Genomic DNA, 23402 nt, shown 5'->3' with positions numbered 1-23402 from the left:
TTAGCCAGGATGGGCAGGAATGGTGTCCCTAGCCTCTGTTTGCCAGAAGCTGGGATTGGGTGACAGGGCATGGATCACTTGATGATGACCTGTCCATTCCCTTTGGGGCACCTGCCATTGGCCACTGTCAGAGGACAGGATACTGGGCTTGATGGACCTTTGGTCTGACCCAGTATGGCCGTTCTTATACCTCCCTGCCCTTTTTGCCAAGTAGGCCCTCCACAGGGAAGATCCTGGACTTGCTACCCTTCTAAAATAATGGATTCATTCCAGCCTCCTTGATCCATCTCTGACCTCCTCAAGGTTAATGTCACCGATTGCCCCTTGCAATATATATCCTTCAATTCCAAAGCCCATCCAGAAGAATCCCTACAGGACCCAGGTACTAGTTCGCTGATCCTAAGAGCTTAAAAAAATGCTACTAGAAATGCAGCCCTAAACAAGGCCACCGCTTGTCCACGATGACATATGGGCTCTGGGAGCTGCACCCGATCCCTAAGCATATTAAAAGCGGTGGGATGACACCTGGGGCTGGTGTTTCCAATCAGTCTGCTAGAAACCTCAGAATTAAAAATCCGCTACAAGGATCTGGGCAATCATTCAGCCTACTGACAAATGTAAGGCCTAGTAGGTGAGTGGAGATTGTTGATGACGCCAGTTGCCAGGTGGCTAATAACACCTTATACTACAGCACCCTTTCCTTGCAATGGGCCATATAGGTGACAGGCCCTCCCGCTCCTGAAATTGCACAAAATTGTTAAAACGTCTCTAATAGCTTTGCAGTGTTCACAGAGCCACTGAGCTCTGCACTACGCTGACAGGCATAATATGCCAAAGGTCTGTAGTGCTAGTGGCATCTATTTGGGTTCCTTGCCAGCTCCTGAAATCTGTCCAACTGAAAACGAGACGATGCATCTGCTGTGCCATTATCAACCCTGGGAACATGTTTGGAAGAGGAAACGGGTGTTAATGCTTAAATATTATAGTACAGATGCCCTCACCAGCCTCATAACTTGAGTGTGATCTGCAGGGCAGGCGATTGATAACATGTACCGCCACCGTGTTGTCACACCATAAGCGCACCCTGTTGTTAACAAACTGTTCCCAAATGGCCACTGCCACCAAAATTGGAAAAAATTCCAGAAATGTTAAATTCTGCTCTGTCCCTTTTTCTGTCTAGATCAGTGGTCTCCAATCTCTGTAAGCACAGGATCACTGTTTGAATTTAAGTGCAACACAGGATCTATCTCAAAGAAAATGTAGAAATAACAGTAATCACACAAACCCAAACACTGTTGCCCCACCCCTGCCCTTCCCCTTCTCTGTGGCCCCGCCCCACTCACTCCATCCCCCTTCCGTCTGTCGCTTGCTCTCCCCAACCCTCACTCACTCTCACTAGGCTGGGACAGGGGATTGAGGTGTTGGCTCTGGGCTGGGGCCGAGGGGTTTGGAGTGTGGGAGGGGCTCCTGGCTGAGCCTGGGGTTGGGGTGCAGGAGAGGGTTCAGGGTGCGGGCTCTGGGAGGGAGTTGGGGCCAGAGGTTGGGGTGCAAGTGGGGGTGTAGGCTCTGGGAGGGAATTTGGGTGCGGGGGGGGGGCTCGGGGTTGGAGGGGGATGTTGGGGTGTGGGTTCCAGCCGGTCGCCGGCACAATGGGGCTAAGGCCGCCGCTCCCGGAAGTGGACAGCATGTCCGGCAGCGGCTCTTGGAGAGAGGGGTGGAATGGCAGGTGGCTCCGCCTGCTGCCCCCATCCGCAGGCATGGTCCACGCAGTTCCCATTTGCCATGGTTCCCTGTTCCCGGCCAAGGGGAGCTGCGGGGGCGGTGCCTGCAGGTGAGGGCAATTCCTGCCTCCATGTGGGGCCAGGGCAGGCAGGGAGCCTGCTTTAGCCCCGCTGTGCCACTGGACTGTTAGCGGACGATCTACTGGTTTGGCCGCAGCAGGGTTGGCAATCCTAGACTGAGACTGAGATTGACTGTCAGAGGCTCCATGATTGACCAGTCAGTTGTGATCTACTGGTTGGTGACCACTGATCTAGATGGAGAGCCACTTCCGTCTGCACAACCTGCCTTGGTAAAATACTCCCAAATTTGTACCTCTTAAGTATCACAGTGGATCTTTAAATCAGCCTTGAATATCCATTCCTCCCTCCACAATGACACTCCATTAAAATGGATCTAACTGTTCCCACATCCTCAAATTCCTCCTTTGTCTCGCTAGTAACTCATAAAATGAGATCTAGCTATGCCTGTGGTGGCCGCTGCAAGCCGAATGCAGAATGCCCACCTTTGGGCTGCTGCTTGACAAACGCAGTTAAGATGCCCAATAATAGATTGTAGCTCATTGAATGTAATTTTCCAAGCTGCTGTACCTCTCCTAATCAAGCCCAGTAGCTGCTGAAGCTTACCCTGAGGGAGTAGTGATATACCTGCTATTGTATCTGGCTCAATACCGAGCTATCAGTGTAAGGCCTCTATTTTTTCCCTGGTAGAAGTACCCCCGTTTTTTAGCCAAGGCTTGAAAGACGTCCATCAGGCTAACACACACTTGTCTGAATTTGCCCTGCCCATGACAAAATGTCATGTTAAGTAATGCCCTACATGCTGCAAAGCAGTTTTTTGCATTGCTTCTAAGTTTCTCAAATGCTGAATAGGATATTGTCCATCCTATTGGCATAGCTTTTTAAAAATAATTGCCCTTCGAAAGAGAAACCCAAAAGGTTAAAGTCAGAAGGATGCATTGGCAGGAGTGTGACTTGATATCACATTTGATCATGAGTGCCTCTGGGCCACAAAACCTAACTGTGCACAGCCTCCTCAACGGGGGAATAGCGCATGCAACACAAGGCTGGGTCTATTCCATCATTAACTGAGCTACCCTATGGGTATGACAGGTGGTAAATTAAGCAATATTCACCCAGAGCCGCCTTAGGGACCAAGCCTAGGGGAGAAATCTGCAAGTTCCATATTGGTAAATGATTGAATGGCTCTGCTACTCTATTCTCCTTTAATTCTTGTGTAATCTAATATAGAATCATAGAATATCAGGGTTGGAAGGGACCTCAGGAGGGATTGCCCCTCAAAGCAGGACCAATCCCCAGACAGATTTTTGCCCCAGATCCCTAAATGGGCCCTTCAAGAATTGAACTCACAACCCTGGGTTTAGCAGGCCAATGCTCAAACCACTGAGCTATCCCTTCCCCTTTCCCTTCCCCACTAAGGACGTCAGATTTTTTGACATCACATGACTTCTTTCCCCAGGAAGCGGGTCCTAAACCCCGCAGTAAACCCACCTCATAAATGTGCTTCATCTGTCTTTTTAGGGTAATCCAAAGGCGCACCTTTAACATCTCCAGTTTAACTGAAAATGGTGATCTTGTACAGCTCATTTTCAGCTCTCCCCTTCCCTTCTTGTGCCTTGGCCCCCATGCCCTGCTCCTGCCCGAGGGGTCTGTGGGCAGCACCTGACTTATCCCTCATTCTTTTTCCCCCAATGTGGCCTTTCCTGCCTGCTCTAGCAATTGTGGGCTGTTTGGGCAAGCATGCCTACATTTGCAGATGTTACAAAAACACCTACTTTCATTAAATGCCCAGCATTTTCAGCTTCTGGCAGGTGTGCTGTGGAATGCACAGGTCCCTGTGGTGTCATCCACTCTAATCATGGTGTATGATGATGTAGTATTTCACACTGGATCACAGTTTGTGTTGCTGCCCTCAATTTAAGCTGTTCATCATAGTTAAATCAAGCCATGCTGCCGAATGTATTATGCCCTCCTGATTACAGTAAAAGCTGTGTTATCCGGCACTTTACCAACAGGAAAGCTCTATAAACCGGCATTTCTGATCTTCATTGAAAGTCCGGTTTATAGTTCGGTTGGTGTGGGGCCGGCAGGCTCCTTACCTGGCTCTGCGTGGCTCCCTGGAAGCTGTGACATGTCCCTGCCGTTCCTAGGTGGAGGAACAGCCACGAGTGGTTCGGAGTGCGGAAGGTGGTGCGGGGCGCAGGCTCTGGGAGGGAATTTGGTGCGGGAGGGAATAGGTAGTAGGGGCGTGGGAAGCATTCTGAGGTGCCAGATCTGGGCGGTGCTCATCTTGGGCGTCTCCCTGCAAGTGGCGACCTTCTCCCTGCTGCTCTTGGGGGGAGGTAGTTCCTGGAGCAGCAATTCTGTCCCATGAATTCACATTCCCTATCAGTGTGAGAGTTGTAGAGAACTCAGCTATCTCCTCCCGCTCCTGATTAAGGGTTCCTGCCCCCTGGCGAGGGGTCTGCCCTTCCGGACTATTGCCTGTCTCCCATTATTACCATCTCCAGTCCCCCCCCACCCATGAAAGCTCCCAGCTGCTCCAATAACTGAAGGTTAGCTTGCAACAGCTGTGTAATGCCACTGACTTCTATAGGTGAGTTTACCCCAGATATCCCTGACACAGCTCCTAGGACACTTCCCCCTGTCCCCCCTCCACCTATCTTAGATCTGTTACCCTACTCGGTTTGGTGTCTCCTGATCTTCGGGGGGAAGGGTAAGTGACCATTCTCCCCTCCCCCTATATATCCCCTGAGAGGAGAAGTGGGCAAGTTCCCCAAACCCTGCCAAGGTCCCTCCCACAGTCATGATTTGCAGCATTGGATAGAAAAGGACTCCCTTTCACACCCCGCCCCTGCAACCTCCCACTGGTGCTGGTTACAGTCATCCCTGCTAGCCATGTAGCTCTGCTGTCGTGCAGTCTGTTCAAATGTCCTGGCTCTAGGTGATCCACTACACCTTGTAAGTCTTGTGGTGGCCCCACTGCCTGTTTGACAGGCTTCCTGCTTCGGATATACTTAAAAATGTTTTTTACTATTACTTTCTTTGTGTTTAGCAAGTTGCTTCTCAAATTCTTTCTTGGCTTGACTTATATTTTTCTGTTTTACTTGCCAGAGTTTGTGCTCCTTATTTTCTTCATTAGGATTTGACTTCCAAATTTTAAAGGATGCTTTTTTTGCCTCCAATGACCTCCATCACTCTATTTAGCCGTGGTGGCATTTTTTTGGTCCTCTTACTGTCTAATTTTGGTTGTACGTTTAGTACAATGAATGTGTATATAATTACATATAGACATCATGCATAAAATTAGAGTAACCACCACTTGTATGGGTTTACTTTTGACACTGAAACAGAGAGAGTTGTTGCCTGTTAAATTGTTTGTCATGTTGTCCATAGAATATGAAAGCAAGTAATCTAAGTAGACTGATGTGAAATACCAATAATTGGAAACAAAATCTATACCAATAAAAACAATCTGTAGTAGGCTTACCATCTGTTTCTATTATGTTGAAAAATCCTTACCCTTCAGTGCAATTTTTAACAGTGACTTATGGATTTCTAGGTAAAAATGGTCACCACGTTGTCTAGTGAAATGTGAAACCTAGCACCTGTGGCAGCTAAATCAGCATTTGTTTCTTTCTCATCTCACTCTTTATGACAGTAGTGCTGTGAATTTGAGGACAGAGTTTGACCTTGGTTCTAGGTTAGAAAGGTACTCTATGGCAAATAAATGGATGGATCTCTTTTTCAAAAATAGCTTAACTGGTTCAATTTTTTATTTCTTTAGATGACAGCATTGAATGCCAGACTGGATCAAAGAAGGAAGAACAAAATGACAAAGAAAAGAAAGATGAAGAGGAAACTCCACTACCTACTTATAGGGCCAAATCGATTGTTGAGAGTTGGGTGTGGGGTAAACAACCAGGTATTATGAATGTTTCAGTAATTCTTTTTATGGCATTAAGTACTTGGAACAATTAGAACTAATTGGATCAAACACATAAGTTGAGTGCATTTGTCACATTAGCTGAATACTTCTGCTAGGCTAAATGATCAGTAGCAAAATAGTTAACAGTGTTGACATTTAAATTTGTCATCTTTAGGTTTTGGTGTTAACTTCATTAACATGAACAAGGAGAGTTCACACCTCTCTGAGCTTTTGTTTCAGGTGTGTCCAGAGAGTTGGACAGACTTTACTACATCAGTGTACTATTGTACCTTGCACTATGAAGTTAGATTGTCTCGTGTCAACCTATTTGTGCAAGTCTCTACATTTAAATTGGTCTCCAACAGACGTAAGCACACTGTTATGGTGATTGCAGTAAAATCGCTCCCTGAACAGTGGAGAGCCTTGGCTGACCTACTGAGGTCAATGCAGTGGAAGTATAGATGCTGTATGACCTGTGTTAACCCCAATAGTTCTCTAGGAGCTGTCCCACATGCTCCATTCCCCTTAAATGCTCTGCCCAGGGAACGTGGAGACCAGAGGCTACCCCCTTCTTTAATCTCCCCCACATTTTTTGAAATGCCTTTTCCTGATTGCCCACCTCGCAGCTCTCCCTGGCTGTGTGTAACTGACCATGCTAGTTGCACGCACTAGATGGGTTCCCCTGCCTGGAGTAAACAGGAGGTATTAGATCTCTTGGGCCTGTGAGGAGAAGATGCTGTGCAGGCACAACTACTGATGAGCTGTAGAAATGTGGATATCTATGAGCAAATTTCATAAAGGATGCTGGCAAGGGGGTATGAGAAGTTTCAGCAGCAGTACCTCATGAAAGCGAATGAACTATGGCAGGAAGACCAATTTTCAACCTGGTGCTGAGTTGTGGACCAGCTGCTTTTACAATGAACTGCATGCCATTCTTGGTGGAGACTCTACCAGCGCCCCACAGACTGCTCTGGATATTTCAGAAGAGCCTAAGACACAGACCCCTGCCATGAACAGCTGGGAGGATGAGGAAGAAAAGGAGGGAGGAGACTCACCAGTATGTCCAGTGATGTCACAAGCCATGACCTCTTTGAAACTTCACCACCATGTAGCTAAATCCATCAGCCCAGCAATGACGATGCTGATAAAGAGAAAGAGACCTTGGGTAAGTGTGTGTATGCATTTTTCCCTTACAATCTTTAAATATAAAGGTGGCACCTGGTACATCGCCACTTGTCATGACACAGGTGTTGATTTTTCATCGTTTTACTCACATGGGAAGAGGTAGCATTACAACAAACAGAGGTGGATGTGGTATGTGCTTTTCATTCCCCTGTTGGGTTATGGAGGGGGCAACGGGGAGCAGATTGTTTATGTACATAGGGATGCCCCTTGTAGCCTCCTGAGAGAGCTCAGTGAAACTTTCATGGAGATACTCTTCAATCCTTTCCCAAAGGTTTCAAGGGATGGCCGATTTTCTTTCTTTCTCTGTGGTAGGATGCTTTCCCAGGCCACCCTTGTGGTGAGTTTGGCTGGCACCATTGCAGTAAACAGGCTAGCAGAAACTGAGCCCTTTGCTGTTGTTACCCACAGGAATGAGATCTGCTAAAATCACCATAATCTGGAACATTCATGCCAATATTCAGTGCCATTTTCCTATATCTAGGGCCCTACCAAATTCACGGGCATGAAAAACACGTCACGGACCGTGAAATCTGGTCTTTTGGGTGCTTTTACCCTATACTATTCTGATTTCACAGGGGAGACCAGTGTTTCTCAAATTGGGGGTCCTGACCAAAAAGGGAATTGTAGGGGATCACAAGGTTATTTTAGGGGGGTTGTGGTATTGCCACCCTTCTATGTTGCCTTCAGAGCTAGGCAGCCAGAGAGCGGCGGCTGTTGTCCGGGCGCCCAGCACTGAAGGCAGCGTCAGCGGGGCGCCCCCCCCCCCCCCAGCAGCAGTGCAGAAGTAAGGGTGGCAATCCCATACCATGCCACCCTTACTTTTGTGCTGCTGTCTTCAGAGCTGGGCAGCTGGAGAGTGGCGGCTGTTGACTGAGGGCTTGCTTCTGCTTCTGCGCTGCTGCTGGCGGTGGCTCTGCCTTCAGAGCTGGGATCCAGGCTAGCAGCCGCCACTCTCCAGCTGCCCAGCTCTGAAGGCAGCAGCAGCTCAGAAGTAAGGGTAGCAGTACCGCAACCCCCCCCCCCCCCCCCACCATAACCTTGTGACCCCTTTCCCCCCACAACTCCTTTTTGGGTCAGGATCCCTGCAATTATAGCACCATGACATTTCAGATTTAAATAGATGAAATCATGAAATTTATTATTTTAAAAATTCTATGATTGTGAAATTGACCAAAATGGACCGTGAATTTGGTAGGGCCCTACCTATACCCATAGAATAGAGACCCCAAAATTTTGTTTCATTCAACTATAATTTCTTGTTTCTGGTGGGCTGTACTCACTGTAGCTGGAACTGGAGAGCAGTGTTGTGCGGCGGTGCTTCAAAGCTGAAGTATCAATAAGTATGTCTTACTAAATGTTGTTTCGGGAATAAAGGAAGGGAGTTTTGAAGCTGATCTTTTCCTTTCTGTTGTGACTGTAAGTCCAATGATACCTTTTTTTTTTTATCAGCAGCAACTGCTTTTTCAGCCTTGTGGGGTGCCCCGATGAGGAGACTGAGGAGGACATGTTTAGTGAAATCCTGCAAGCCAGTGCTGCATCTGACTGAGCAAAAGACCTTGAGAGCCCTCATGGCAGACAACAGGGAGAAGGACAGAGCAGACAGAAGAGAGGCCCAAGAAAAGGAGAGGGAGATGTACCAGGACATGATGGATCTTCTCAAGCAGCAAACACAAATGCTGTAGGTCCAAGTTGACCTACAGGTCCAAATACTCAGACTCCTCAACCTATTGCAGTCCTTAGAGAACTCTGTGGTAGCAGCTCCTTACTTCCCCCGTGTTCTGCACTCCTCCCTCTCTAAGCCTGGGGAAAACGACAGCTTCACATACACTGATGTGTGAGAACCATGGTTGGTGTATGTTAAGTTACAACAGATTATGTGCACTGAAATGGATAGAAATGTTTGCTCCCTTTCCAATTTCATTCCCCCATTAATTTATGTTTACAGTTTATATTGCATTGCTGCTTGTTTTGCACATTGTTTTTGCCAGTCAATAAATTTTCATTTTTTGAAAATAAAATGATCTTTATTAGTTCACACCATTTATTGTTGAAGGCACAAAGGTATTCAGAGCACCCAGTACTTGTAAATGTAGAGCACCACAGAATTCATAGGTTCAAGAAAACACCCAGTCATATTTATAAATGTAAAGCAAGCACCACATAATTCATAGCTTTAGTAACAAATATCATCTGAAATGTTTATAAATGTACAGCAAGTGCTATGCAATTTCTAGCACAACCCAAAACTTCAGGCCTGGAGAATAATCCAGCACAGAACGCTACTACAGCTGACTATTAAAGTTTTCTTTCAAAACCACCCTCAACTGCTCAGCTCCATGTTGAACTCATTTGTTTGGTTGTTCAGTCAGCAGAGAGCTGCTCCACAACCGCCCTCCCGTGATATACAAACTTTGGCATCTGTACACCGATGTAACTTGTATTGACCAAAGTTTGTAGACCATGGTCTTTGTCATCTAAAATGGGAGTAGGATCCTAAAGGAAGGAGAAAGAGGTAGAGGGGTATGTGTTTAAAATTTTCTTGGTGCGGTAGTGGACTAAAGAATGAGATCTTTCTAATCCATGCTTTAGTCCTCATTATAGCAGACTTCTCACTCTGCTATAATGTTAATATGTTACGGCTTGTTTACAAAATGGAGCTTTGCTAGAATAGCTGTTGTGCTTTAAAATCATACCCTACTTTAATGCAATTCAACTTTCAAGTGTAGACAAGTCTTTAGACTATAACTACTCCTTGTTATGCACATTATTATTGAGCTGTAGTATCGGTGTCTCTAATATGAATTAAAGCATATTTTTAGCTTTGTGTATATTAGATAAAAGTAGCTACACATATAACAGCTACCTTTCAGGAGTCCTGCCAATTTTTGTGGCTTTACAATTGCTTTTTTCCCCCCTTTTTTAAAAATTACTTTGCTCTCTTGTTACTGTGTGAAAGACCCTACACAAATGGGAGAAACTGACTACGTTTTCAAATAGCTAGCCTTTGACCACACAAAGTTGTCAAGTGCACAGGCACCCAAACTGAAAAGTAGAACTTTTTTCCCTCTTCTATATTTTATAGTGTTTAGGGCACTAGCTTAGGACTTTGGAATTCAGTTCCCTGCTCTTCCACAAACTTCCTGATGACCTTGGACAAGGTATGCAGTGCCTTAGTTCCTCATCTGTAAAATGGGGATAATAGCACTTAAAGATTGCAAAGTGCTTTGAAATCTAGTAATGAAATTTTCTTATTTAAGAAATAAGTGGTATTCTGTGCAACAGTAGCCAAAATTTCAGATAGTGTGACTTCTTTTTAAGTTGTCCTTTTTTTTTTTTTTTTCAACTGCTAATATGCAGTGGGAAATTTGGAGTTTGGAGCCTGTTTCAAGCATGGAGATATTTAACAATTGTTATAAAAGAGGGGTTTAAGGTCAGTCTCTTCACCTCCCACAAAATCAGTCAAGTTTACTGTGCTGTCAGTGAGCCTTTGCCAATAGTTAGTCAATTTTATGATGCACCATTTACATTATAAAACCATTTCTAAGCATAGTTGAGCCACAGCCATGGTTTTACCACCGTGCAATAATATAGGTCCCCCCATCCTGCAAAAGATGTGCACAGGTAGACCCCGTGAACCTGTGCAAAGCTGCACTGAAGTCAGTGCTGATGCAGGGGACCGCCTGTATGTGTAACTTTACAAGACTGAGACCATATTTACTAAGAATATAGATAGAAAATGCCTTTCTATAAATGTCTTAGGGGAGTAGTGCTCTTGGCTTTGATCTTACTGGCACAGGCCTGAGTGGGGGAGAAACACTTTGTAGCTGTTTGTCATTTACATTAAAGCCCTTTACTCTGCCAGAACAGCAGGTAAATTAGAATGAGCCCTGTTTTTGGGGCAGCAATGGTCAATACATATTCATACAGAACAATGAGGCCCTTCTGATTAGGGCTTTTGGTTGTTACCATAGTATAAATCTTAGATATTTTTGGTAATAACATGCATATTTGACTGCTCAGTGGCTTCTTACTGTGTTTCAATTTTACATTGAGTCTTTATTAATTTAAGTTTGAGAGAAGAGCTGCCTTTTGCCTTGCTTTCCCTTGGAAAAATCCTAATTTTATTATTTACTGACCCACCCTAATTTTTGTATTGCTTCTCCTTAAAACCTTAGCTTTCATTTATTTTCTAAATTACACATTTTTTTTGTAATGTTTGTTGTTGAGGTTCCAGTGATGCAAAGGTGTATATATAAGTGCAGCTGCTCTCTTTCCTGGACATGAAAAGAGGAAAATAACATTCTCTATAGTGGTACAAAAACCTCTTTTGGGTTGGAGAAGTAGCCTTTTAATCTTGTGTTGCTTTATTTATACATTGTCCTCTTTCATTCTTGTTACCCTTCCTTTTCTTCAGTCTATTTTGTGCCTGAGCGTGGTGATGGTGGTGTCCCCGTAGTGATATCATTAATCTGCAGAGTCCTGCAGTGCTGATAGTTATTAAGGGAGTTGGAAAAACTACAGTGGTTATAGTACCTTAAAGTCACTAAATGAATCCCGAAAAAGAATACATACAATACACTGAAAAATGCATTTTCTAGACTTTTTTTAGAAATACTGTCAGTTTTCAGTGTTTCTATCCAGCAAATGATGATGGTGTCTGAATTCAATTAGAGGCTTTATATGGTCTTAACTCCCAATTCATGTATCTAACCTAAACTTTAACTTAAATTGCCCAGCTGCCTACATAGTGGAGCTCACAAGAGTGTGGCTGTGTTTAATAAACTTTTTAGCAGACTTGATATATATTAGCTTATCGCTAACTTACTACTCTTAAATGGATGTAGTGAACAGAGTACCTGCAGTTTTTTGCCCTCTGCTTGTCCTTGTCTTCATAAGGATATTTATATTTTAATTTTAGAAAAATGTGATGAAGAGCTAGATAGTCAAATTCATCAGACACGGTTTACCTACAAACCTGTTTTCAGGTACTTGCATAATACTTTAATAATAATTAATAATAATGGGTTATATAGCTTGTTACTGTTCTAAGTCCAAAAGTGCAACTTTTCTCCTGAAGTTAAATGCCATTTCAATTTGTAGAAAAAAGCATAAAACATGCTTTAAGAAAAAGGTTGAAGAAATAAAGCTACAGTCAGTAAGCTAAATTAAGCTATTTTTATTTGCTTTAAATGTAGTTCTCGTTCCATACATGTACTTGATGTCATCTGACAGTGTTTTCTCTTTAAAAAGAAAAGCAAAAATTTTGATACAACACTTATACATGTAAAAGCTCAGCTATAAAAGTAAGGAAAAAAGTCCCTAATTCAGTCACGTTACATTTTATTAAAGCATGAAATCCTACATATACACAAAGATAGAATTACTTTATTCCAGTTCCATTCAGTATTTGAAATCAGATTTATAGTTCACATTTTAAATGAGTTTAAGCAGAAATACTACTTTTCTGAATTTATGACTTTATTTTTTTTTTAACATCCTTCAATAGCATAAAATAGAAAAGGTAGGAATAAGCAGTAGCATATTCACTTTAAATGAAAAAGAAATGTATAAATAAAATAAAACTGATAGCTTCCTTGTGTAGTCAAAACTGGTTTGTACCAGCAGTGACTTAATAAGTCAAGAGTTTGTAAGCTGTTGTTTTTTATACAGGACTCCAGGGGATTTAAGGTGTATGGGGGCAAGTTATCTATTTTTAGATACTAATGTGTCTTGTTTTCTGGTACTGCTAGTAAAGCTAATTGCATCAGGAAGTCACTTTAAAAGCAGTGCCCACTGGGGAAGATGAGAATTACCAGAATGGATTCAGTGAGATATCGTAGATACACACATTGTAGCAACAGTTTTCAAATCTTTCTGGATTATGAGGAAAATTTCCTGGAAGTTCCACGCTTTATGGGTTGTTAGTAGTGAGTTAATGGACTAAGTCAGAATACCTTATCTACATACAAAATAGTTACTAAAAAAATCTGTAATTGAATAATATATCCTTTTATAATCATCTTTAAAATTATAGTAAAAAGGATAATTAATAGGAAAAATATTGCTCACTTAATATCCCATCTTTAGGAGAATGAATTTCGTTAGGCTAAGGTTCAGAAATAGAGATGATTGGAAGGATGAAAGTCTGTGAGTGCCTATTCTTTCCTTTCCTCACTTACACCCTTACCCCCGAAGCAAACAAAAACACCCTACCATATTATTGCGGGAAACTAGTAATGTCTTACAGTCCACTTTATCCTAATGGTTGATCATTGCTCAGTGTTCCTGAAGAAGTTAAAAGAAAATGTTCTGTGGAAAATGTTCAAGTTAACAAGACTTGTCTTATTTAAGCATTTAATCCCATTTATATCTCGAGACAACTGGTATCCAAGTAACTGTCCAGTTTTTCTTGAATTCCAGTAAGGCAAACTCAGCCATTACCTATAAGAATGGAAAATCCGAAGCTTGGTTACCCTTGAGGAAAAAATGTCCCTGTTCTATTTAATTTAAACTCATTATTTAATATGTATTTGCAAGCGTAGTCATGTGTTGCTGCTACATTCTTAAAATGTAGCTTCTTTTCTAAGGTTTGTTTGATCTCCTTTTGGGTACGTATAGGTTGAAATGTACCCCCGTCGTATACGCTGTAGGTTCCTTTGCTAAACTTGGCAATTCAACAGAAGTTCTCAAACCTCTTCATATCAGACCATATCACATCTCCAGCTCTCCTCTGTGGACACCTCCATGAATTTATCACTGTATATACTTCCATTGTTTTTGTGTGTCATTTGGAATAGAAGGATTTTTTTCCCTCTGACAACTTATATCTATTTTTTCTCTTAGAAGTCGCTTTAAGGGCTGCCCCAATTTATTTTTGTTGAGTGCTAGGAATTATGAATGACCCATTAATTGAATATTACTCTGTAGACTTGCTGAGTCTGGCACCAGTTGCCATATTTATATAGATCCTATGTCCCGGGTCAAGAATTATACAGTAGTGGCTATTCCCTAAGAGTATGGCAGAGGGGACAGGCTTCAGAAGTGCTTAACACTTAGATTGAAAGAATAAACGGATTTGCCCAAATGTAGGAGTCATTTACTGATGCTTACAAGGAAATCTAAATGAATTCCCTTCCATGTTGTATCACAACCAGAGTTCCTTTGAGCATGTGCTTTATTCTTCTTCCATGACCATTAAAGGAAGGGTAGGTGGGTTGTAGTTAAAAGTACATGGGAAAACCCAGCAGGGAAAGTTAGGTCAGAGCATGATTAAATCTGCATATTTAAATCAGCTGTCAAAAAGGCCACAGTTAATAAAATCATCTTACTAAAATCAGAAGGGTTATTCTTGGACGGCTATTTTAAATTCACTGCTGCATCTCTGAGTTAGCCTTTGGAAGCTGATAGGATTTTCTGTTGGGGAGGGTAAGGAGAATACTGATTTTACCTCTTCAGATTGTTTACGGGAGGCAGCAAGTAAAGCTGACGTGCCAGTCTCAAACAAGAAGTTCTGTTATGATACTCTGAAATACAGAAGGCCATGTGCTACAAGATGTTCCTTCTTTGTTTTTGTTTACAAAATAAAGGTTGGGGTGCTATGGTTACATCAGTAAGTAGCCTGGCGCACAGTCTCAGTGCATCTCACTTCACAATATTCTGTGTTTTGCAGCAGCTTTTATTTTGGTTTTCTCGATTAATGTAGACGTTTCACATCTTGTAAATCGCTTGTGGTGTATGGTATATTTCCTGAAAGAAAATTTGTAGAGCACATTTCTAAGGGGACATTTGGCAAGGTGTGAGTTGCATAATGGTTAGTATTTAGAGAAGATGGGGTATTTTTCCTTATTTTTCTTTAGTTGTAAGATCTAATTATAGGTGAATATAATTCAGGTTGCTGCTGGTTTTTTGATAATTTTAAAAAGGTATTAAAGATGCCAGGATCCAGGGCTAGGAGCATTTTAATGTCTAAATAAATAATGAAGATGAATACATACAAAATACTTTTTTTGGGAGGGTAGGGGTGAGGGAATTGAATATACCCACAAGGGAAAGGAAAAACCTGAAAAGATAATGCTGAAAATGAGGATGGGGTGATAGCTGACAGCAAATTAGACATGAATTTGCAATGTGATATGGCATTGCATCATAATGCCATATCACATTGCATCATAGAAATGATCATTTGAATTTGCTGCTACGTGTGCAAAGACAGCTCACAAAAGAGAGGCAATACATAAAATGTACTGTATTGCAAAGACCTGAATTTACAGGGAGGTGATACTGAATGAGTCTCATGTAACTGTTATGACGGTAATGTGAGGGGTGTGCTAGATGTATATTGGAAAAGGGCAACAAAAATGATTAGGGGTATGGAATGGCTTCCATATGAGGAGAGATTAAGAGGACTGAGACTTTTCAGCTTGGAAAAGAGACGATTAAGGGGGAATATGATAGAGGTCTATAAAATCATGACTGATGTGGAGAAAGTAAAAAAGGAAGTGTTATTTACTCCTCATCACAAGGACTAGGGGGTCACTAAATTAATAGGCAGCAGATTTAAAACAAACAGAAGGAAGTATTTCTTCACACAATGCACAGTCAACCTGTGGAACGCTTTGCCAGAGGATGTTATAAAGGCCAAGACTCTAACAGGGTTCAAAAAAGAACTAGATATGTTCCTTCAGGATAGGTTCACCAATGGCTATAAGTCAGGATGGGCAGGGATGGTGTCCCTAGTTCTGTTTGCCAGAAGCTGGAAATGGGCGAAAGGGGTGGATCACTTGATTACCTGTTTGGTTCATTCCCTGTGAGGCATCTGGCATTGGCCACTGTTGGAAGACAGGATACTGGACTGGATGAACCTTTGGTCTGACCCAGTATGGCCATTCTTATGTTCTTACGAATGTTTTGTGAAATGGGGTTCCCCAAAGTGCAGATGTAGTTCTGTTAGCACTGTTGTTCACTGCTGTGCACAAACACCATTGCACTGTGGGTGAGGAGTTCTTCTGTGTCATAATCTGGATTTAAATACTCATAAATTTGTTAAAACAAAATACTTCTGTTTGTTACTAGGAGCTAGGTAACTGGCCAGACTGGAGAATATTAAGGGTGCTGTAATTTAGTGAAAAGCGGTGTGAAATGGCCTTTAGTGATCAGACAGTTGATAGAAGGGAAGCCTGCTAAGAAACTTTTTATAACCTTTACTGAAATTTGCCATAGTAATTAAGCATGTTCATACTTATTTACAGTATGCGTGTTCCTTTCCCCTACTCTCTTGTCATTAGATTGTGAGCTCCTTGAGCTATTGACCTTGTCTTTTCTGTTTGGACAGCTCCAAACTCTTTGTGAGTGATACAGCGTAGTGCACATTCAGTCTCTAAACATGTTTTGTTTGGCAGTGTTCTCAAGATCCGCTTTAATTTCTAACACTTCTTGTTTTGTAAGATCAGCAGTCCTTGGCAGTGATCTTGGAGCGTCTGAGAGTTGCTTTATAAATACTAAGAAACATAAGAGAATGTATATCAGCACATAAAATGCAAGCAACAGACCTTATATAAGGCTGTTGGCTGCACATAAGAGCACTGTCCACAAGGTCTGCTAGATGATAGAAATTTGCTGTCTAAGTGGTTTATTTAGAACACTTAAATACTTTATACCACATATTGAGACTACATTAATGAACTATTAAGATTCAGATTTATTCATACAAGTAAGAAAATAGTTTTTCCATAATAACCTTATCTTTTGCTATTCTACATATCTGTTACGTGCAGTGTGTGATTACATTATGAGTATTTAGCACGTGCCTGTCCCTTATGTAAGAAGACAAGTGAGTTTTATGGAGTAAAGTCAGATTTAGCTGTAATGACAGTAGTAGTATATTATTAGAATATACTTGTATAGGGCACAGGACATACTTTAAACTGTGCTGTTTTTTTCCCTTTTTCTTTTTTTAAATTGAAAACTGAAAAATAGTCGTCTTTGTCTTACTAACGTTTGAGATTTAGAATGCTTGGTCGCCTCAGATTGTTCAGTTTACCTGTTTTCATATTTGTGAACTCGGTTACATGTTGTGTTCATCTTGCTGTCTCACAGTAGTAATACTTTTCTGCCATGTTTCTTTTAGATGTGAATGAGTTGAAAGAGTGTCTGTATGTGCTGGTGAAGGAACAGCAAGTTCTAGCCACACAAACTGCCACGACAACTCTTTCGGCTCTGCGGCTGAAGCAGAGGCTAGTTGTTCTGGAACGATATTTCATTGCATTGAACAGAACTGTTCTTCAGGAGAATGTCAAGGTTAAGTGGAAAAGCAGTAGTATTCCTCTGCCTGCTGCGGACAAGAAAAGGTAATGAGATCAGGACAAGCAGGTTGCTCTGTTGCTGGATCAATTTAAAACAGATGTCATCTGTTTGTGACTTCACTAATGTAGGAGACCTTAGCACTGGTTTTTTTCCCCCTTCTGGACTTAATACAAGCACCAGAGGTATTGTATGTATCTCTGAAGCAGTGGCTTTGGTCTTTGGTTGACACTTAAATATTGCCCCGTGCTTGCATTACACCATGTTCCTATAGCAGAAACTTCCTCTAAGCTGTAATACTATTTTCACCAAGATGTTTCTTGTGTGTCATTCTAGCTAGCTGTGGTCAGGCCTGTTTCAGAATTTACGTCAAGGGAGATCATATGACTCTAATGACATTAGTAGCTGTGTTGTTAGAATATACTTACATGCACAGGGCTGAAAAATAGTTTTCCTTGTCATGTGTTATCTTGACACGGGCAAAAAATGTTAAAAGGGAGTAGCTGCAGAGATGGCAAAGAAAACAATAACTGAACAAGAAATAGTGGGTAGATATAAATGTACATGAATTCCTAATATGCTTCTCCATTTGTAAGTTTTTGTACTTACAGTGCAGTTACTTTCCTGCTGTAAATAAATGTGCTAATTCTAGTTCACAGGCCAGGTGTCAGTGGAGGGAAGGGGCATGTTGTATTTGATCAAGAGTGTGAGGCAATTCAAATTGAAATTCCTTTGTTAGTGCTGAAAGCCTTTATTTGTCTGATTAATTTCTATACTCCTCCGCAGGAATGTATTTAAAGGAAAGAGTACTTATGAGTGATCTAGCAATGATGATGTGCCAATGTCTGGCTGTTTCTATTCCTTGAAGAAATCTTTTGGCCTCAGACATAACTTAAATAGACCAACACTTTTTAAAAAATCACACTGTTGAAATTTCAGTATAAAAAATTTAACCATTTTATTGGGGCAGCAAACCGAAGCAGTCAAATCCCTGATGTGCAACCAAAAGGAAGGACAAGATTGTCATTCTTTCTAAGAGAAACAGTGGGGTGGGGGGAGGTTGCTCATTCTGCAAGTAAAAGGTGAAACTTCTTTATTTTAATGTGATTTCACAAATAAAAATAAAAAGGTTAGCAGAAATGTGTTCACATTTAGTGAATGCTATTAAGAAAAATTAAATGTATGCCGCCTCCTTCTGTAACCATTACTGAACTCGCAAATAAAAGCATTGTTAATATGACCCACATCACAAAAATTAATTGGAAAAGAGATAACAAAAAAACTGTTAGAGCTTAGCATCAATAATTGGAGGGAGAGAATCCCTATGAGATTGTTGGGCACAGATTAACCAAGGTGTATCAGAGCCAGGTTGAATACAGTGCTGGACAGAAGATATCCCAGATGTAACATCATAGCTGCAGCCCTTAACATGACTGCAAGAGGACCATTCAAAAGCATGTGCTGTTGTAGAAAGCTTATTTTAATAGCTGTCTTTCAGTGGCATTCTTAAGGTGTGAACAGTCATGTCAAAATATGTACGAATCCTGGTTTTAAAAGTGTAAGACAAAAGTTACAGCTGGATTTGCACGAAAACGAAAACTGTTTGGAAAATAGATTGAAGCAGACTATAAATGCAACACCATACCCTTAGCAGAAATATATGATTGTGTACATAGAATTACAAAATCACTAAAGGGATATTTAACACATTAAAATATTTTAATCTGTAATGCTTTAGGGATTTAAAAATGAACATATAAAATTTTTACTTACTTTTCATCGTTTATGTTGTTACCTTTATTGAATTCACTGGGATGATAACCCTAGTCACTTTCATTTATTGTATCAATTTCAACTTGTAGTTCTCTTGCACAAGTACAGTAGCGTTGAGCTTCTGATTTTTTTTATAAAAAGAACAAAAACACTTCAATATTTTTATTCATAGAGGCTTTTGAAAATCACCTTGATAATAAGAGCCCACATTTGGGGCCTAAGCTAAAATTTTTTGAAAGATGTTTTGTCATAGAACATACCAGCTCTGAGAAAATCTTCAGGACAATGACAGTTTCACATGACTAGAGTCTTCTCACTAGTTGGTTAACACTAACTCTACATTGGTCACAAAACTGAACAAGTACAACTTTTTTAGTCTCAGTTTTCTGTAAGGAGGCCTAAAACTAGAGCTTTCTTATCAACAAGAGTGGTAAGATTTAGGAACAGGTAACACACATGATATTAGTCTAGCTTCTGACTTATTTTAAACCAAGGTTCTTGGTGGATGGGGTTGATCTTTTTTGGACAATGGAAACGAATCTTGGCTGTTAACATTTAAAGAGCATTAACTTTCTCTCTCCAAGAAAGGATTTTGAATTTTTAAATTTTCTTGTCTTAGTCCCAGACCTGTAGGCAAAGGTGTAGAAGGACTTGCACGAGTGGGATCCAGAGCAGCACTTTCATTTGCATTTGCATTCCTTCGCAGAGCTTGGAGGTCAGGTAAAGTCCATTTTGCAATCTTATGTTTACCTTATTTTGTATAATTACATGCACAAACTAGGTTTAAAAGAACATTCTTAAGGTCACAAAGCTGAGCCAGAGAAAGATTGAGGTAAAAGTCCATTAATGTTGGGTGTCCAATTTGAGACATCTAGGACCTGATTTTTCAGAGTAATTAGCATTATGCAGCACTTCATATGTGCAAGGGATAGATCCCATTTAATTCAGTTGTGATTATGAGTACTCGGCACTTCTGCAAATCTGGCTCCAGGGTCTCGAGTCAGGGTCTCAGAAAATGAAGAACACCCAATTAATAACTATGGTTTAAGTGGCTTGTCCAGCGTACCATAGAGTTCTGTGGCAGAGGAAGAGATAGAATCCAGTTCTCCAGGGCAGCATTCAACTGCCTTAATAATAAACCATTCTTTTTCTTCTTGCAGTCCCTTGCCTTATTCACTACACACTTTCTAATCTCTGCAACAAATGAAGCAGAGGTCCTACAGACAACAGCCTCTTTCACTACACAACCCTGATTCATCTCCAGAGCAGGTCCCTTTTGTGCACTGAATGAGGTTTGAGTTTCTATGGAAAAAACAGCATGTGATCATGTAAATAAAGACTGTACCAAAAGGCATAGGGACAAGGAGGCTGACTTAAGGTTGCACAGTCGCCTTAATTCTGACATTTCTTTTGCAGTCTTAAGTATGTTTCTAATATATTTTTGTGTAATATTCTAGGATTTTAAAGAAGGCAAACTGAAAAAAATGCCATCATGTGGCATTATATTGACACACACATGGTTTGTCATCATCAGGATTGCAACTTTTAGGTTCACCTGACAGACCTCTGCCCCTTGAGCTCATAGGGTAACTGATAGAGGATGACAGCCTAATACTGCTATGTAGACCAGCACTAGAGGATGACACTTTTTCCCTTTGAGTTTCATAGATGTTTGCTGATAGCCAAGAAATTGAGACTCAGGAATTTTGGGTTCTATTCCAAGCTTTGGAGGAGAGTGTTCTCTAGTGAGCACACTCTTCTGCCCCACCCCAGCTCCTTCTCCCAATTTGTACACCTCTGGTTTCTCAAATCAGTGCCAGTATCCTTCCATACCCAATCCTAGTCTCCTCCCTTCCCAGGCTCCTTGTCTGATCTCACTGCACTCCATATACTTCTCCCAACCTCTCTTCCCACCAGTCTTAGTTCTCCCCCGTCTCCAAGCTCCTTGTCAGTTCTGTCTCCTTTTCAACCACCCCATTAGTTTTCTGTCCCAGTCTCCCACTCCTTGCTCCTCATCCAGTCTGTTTTCCCACCCACCATGTTCCTAATAGCAGTTCCCTCCCATCCCAGTTCCAGTTTTTCTCTCTAGCCCTCTGCCGATCTTCAAGCCTCCCCCAAGCTCCTTGTTCCAGTTTATCCCTGTTCCTCCAATGTCTGGCCCTTGTACCTTCTGCATTTCAATCAGGCAGCTGCCTCCTCCACCTTGCCTGGGCACAGCAGTGGGACATTTAGAACACAGAAGGAAGAGTCTCTCTTTTGGTTCCATTACTTGGGTCCATACTTGGCACAGCCTAAGGCTATGGCTACACTGGCGCTTTACAGTGGTGCAACTTTCTCACTCAGGGGTGTGAAAAAACACCCCCCTGAGCGCAGCAAGTTACAGCGCTGTAAAGCGCCAGTGTAAACAGTGCCCCAGCTCTGGGAGCCATGTTCCCAGCGCTGTAAGCTAATCCCCTCGGGGAGGTGGAGTACCTGCAGCGCTGGGAGAGCTCTCTCCCAGCACTGGTGCCGCGACCACACTCGCACTTCAAAGAGCTGCCACGGGAGCGCTCCCGCGGCAGCGCTTTGGAGTTTCAAGTGTAGCCATGCCCTAGAGCAGCAATCGCAGAAAGTAGGGACTTGCAACTTTAATGGGTGGCTACCAGCACTATCTCTAATATATTAAGCCCCGGATTGCCAAACTCAGGTGATTTGGGTGAGAGGGGGAAGGGTGGGGAAGTGGCAGGCAAGTTTTAAAAAAACTAGCATTTATTCTTAAAGGAAAACATTGCAAAGAAATATGAATGTGAAACTTAGTGCCCTACCAGGGAGTAAAAATATCTTTGGCTGACAGGAGTCTCCGTTGGGAACAGTCTTGTAGAACTTTACTTGCCCTATAACTTAAAGTAACCTGATAGGATATAATTGCCAGTTTTCACAAATGTAAACTCAGATAAATATTGTACTAGCAACATTAGTGTGTGGTTAAGGTAAAACAAAAACAAAATTGTATCTCTTTGTACACATCAGTTCTGAGTTTGAATTAAGCCATATCTTTAGGGGAAGACTGTCAAAAGCACAAACGTCAGTCTTAACTCCTGTTGACTTTCAATGTGAGTTACACATGTTATAACTGTTTGTGTTTCTGACAGTCCTTCCCCCTTACGTAAAAAAATGTTTGCTCCCTATTAGCATTTAAGAAGCAAAACTATGTGAGGGTGAATTGCATTCTTTTCTGGTTTGTACATCCCACAGAATTGTTAGTCTCCCATTAATTTATTTGCTTTGAGGTGCACAATGATGTACACTTCAGTTACCTATAATACTCCTCAGGTCTTATTTACTGGTGGTGAGATATGGGTCTGGAAAGAAAAATGTTGACTTTCAGATCCTAGGGTGAGTTTGATTGACAGTTTGGTGGGCAGGAAGAAGGCTTCTTGGGAAGCAGCAGATTTGAAATGGAAACCACTGAGTTGATGTACACTGACTGGTGCCACTTTTCAGAGTAGAACTGCACTGTAAGGTTGAAAAGGAGTTTGTTCAAAAACACAACAAAATCCCACAATTTGAAGTAGTCATAACTTTCACAAAAGTATTTCTTTTGTCTTATGTTCTCTCTGCTGTTCCTTGAAATAAAGCATTGAAGCAACTTTATTTTGTTGTTTTGTTCCATAAAGGGACATGGTGGTTGGACTAATTGCATTATTTTTTGGGGGAAAAAAGTAATTTGATCAAGGTCGGTGACCAGTAATATATTGAGCAGGCATAGATAATCTTTTTTATAAAGCCCAAAGCTCTGGGGAGAATGGCCTGTCCTTGAACACCAATCAAATACTGTTTGTCATATTCCATTACTCTACTGATTTTGATTCTGATGATTCTAACTTCCGAACCTTTTGCAGCTGTTCATGTAAATGATGAAGAAACAGATTTCTTGGTCATTTTAAATTGATCAGAATAAATATTGATGACTGAGTTTTTTCTGAGTGTAGAAGCTTCATTGAGTGTAAGAGTTAGAAAAACTAGACGTATGATGGAAGAGTGAAGAAGTAGGTTGGTTACATCTGGTGGAAGGGACTGCAGGGAGGATGGAACAGTCTACAAATAGGCAGAAGATGTTATAAAACCAGCTAGACACAGTGAGTCTTATTAGTCAGTGACATTGTTTCTTAAGGACTAAAACCTGAAAGACAGGATGAAAAGCACCGGAGCCATTCTTCCCTCCCAAGTCATATCTGTTTCACATGTGTTGCTATATCAACACCCCCTTCAATAAATTAGTTCTGACACTTTCCCCACATGCAGTTGCCCCAGTTAATAATACAGGGTTTTATCCCCGGAAATTTAATTTTGGGCTCTCCTTCCCTAGCTCCTTCCGGTTATTGATTTCAGTGCTCTAGTTAGTATGTTATGGGCTCTATTCACCCCAGAAGAAAAAA

General features: G+C 41.6%; 1 protein-coding gene across 1 annotated transcript in view; it reads left to right on the top strand.

Moving 5' to 3' along the window:
* LOC113406304 (E3 ubiquitin-protein ligase HERC2-like) overlaps nucleotides 1-23402 on the top strand; it is a 216767-nt gene that overhangs the window by 37124 nt on the left and 156241 nt on the right. The window contains exons 4-6 of the mRNA XM_026650394.1: nucleotides 5587-5724; nucleotides 17039-17258; nucleotides 19604-19704. Coding sequence (XP_026506179.1) covers nucleotides 5587-5724; nucleotides 17039-17258; nucleotides 19604-19704 — 459 coding nt within the window. The remainder of the gene's footprint in view (nucleotides 1-5586; nucleotides 5725-17038; nucleotides 17259-19603; nucleotides 19705-23402) is intronic.

This window comes from Terrapene carolina, unplaced genomic scaffold (assembly GCF_002925995.2).
Source record: "Terrapene carolina triunguis isolate 2854851 unplaced genomic scaffold, T_m_triunguis-2.0 Scaffold25, whole genome shotgun sequence".
Classification (NCBI taxonomy): domain Eukaryota; kingdom Metazoa; phylum Chordata; order Testudines; family Emydidae; genus Terrapene; species Terrapene triunguis.
Note: the sequence above shows the minus strand (reverse complement) of the source record. Positions and strands in the feature narration are given on the sequence as shown.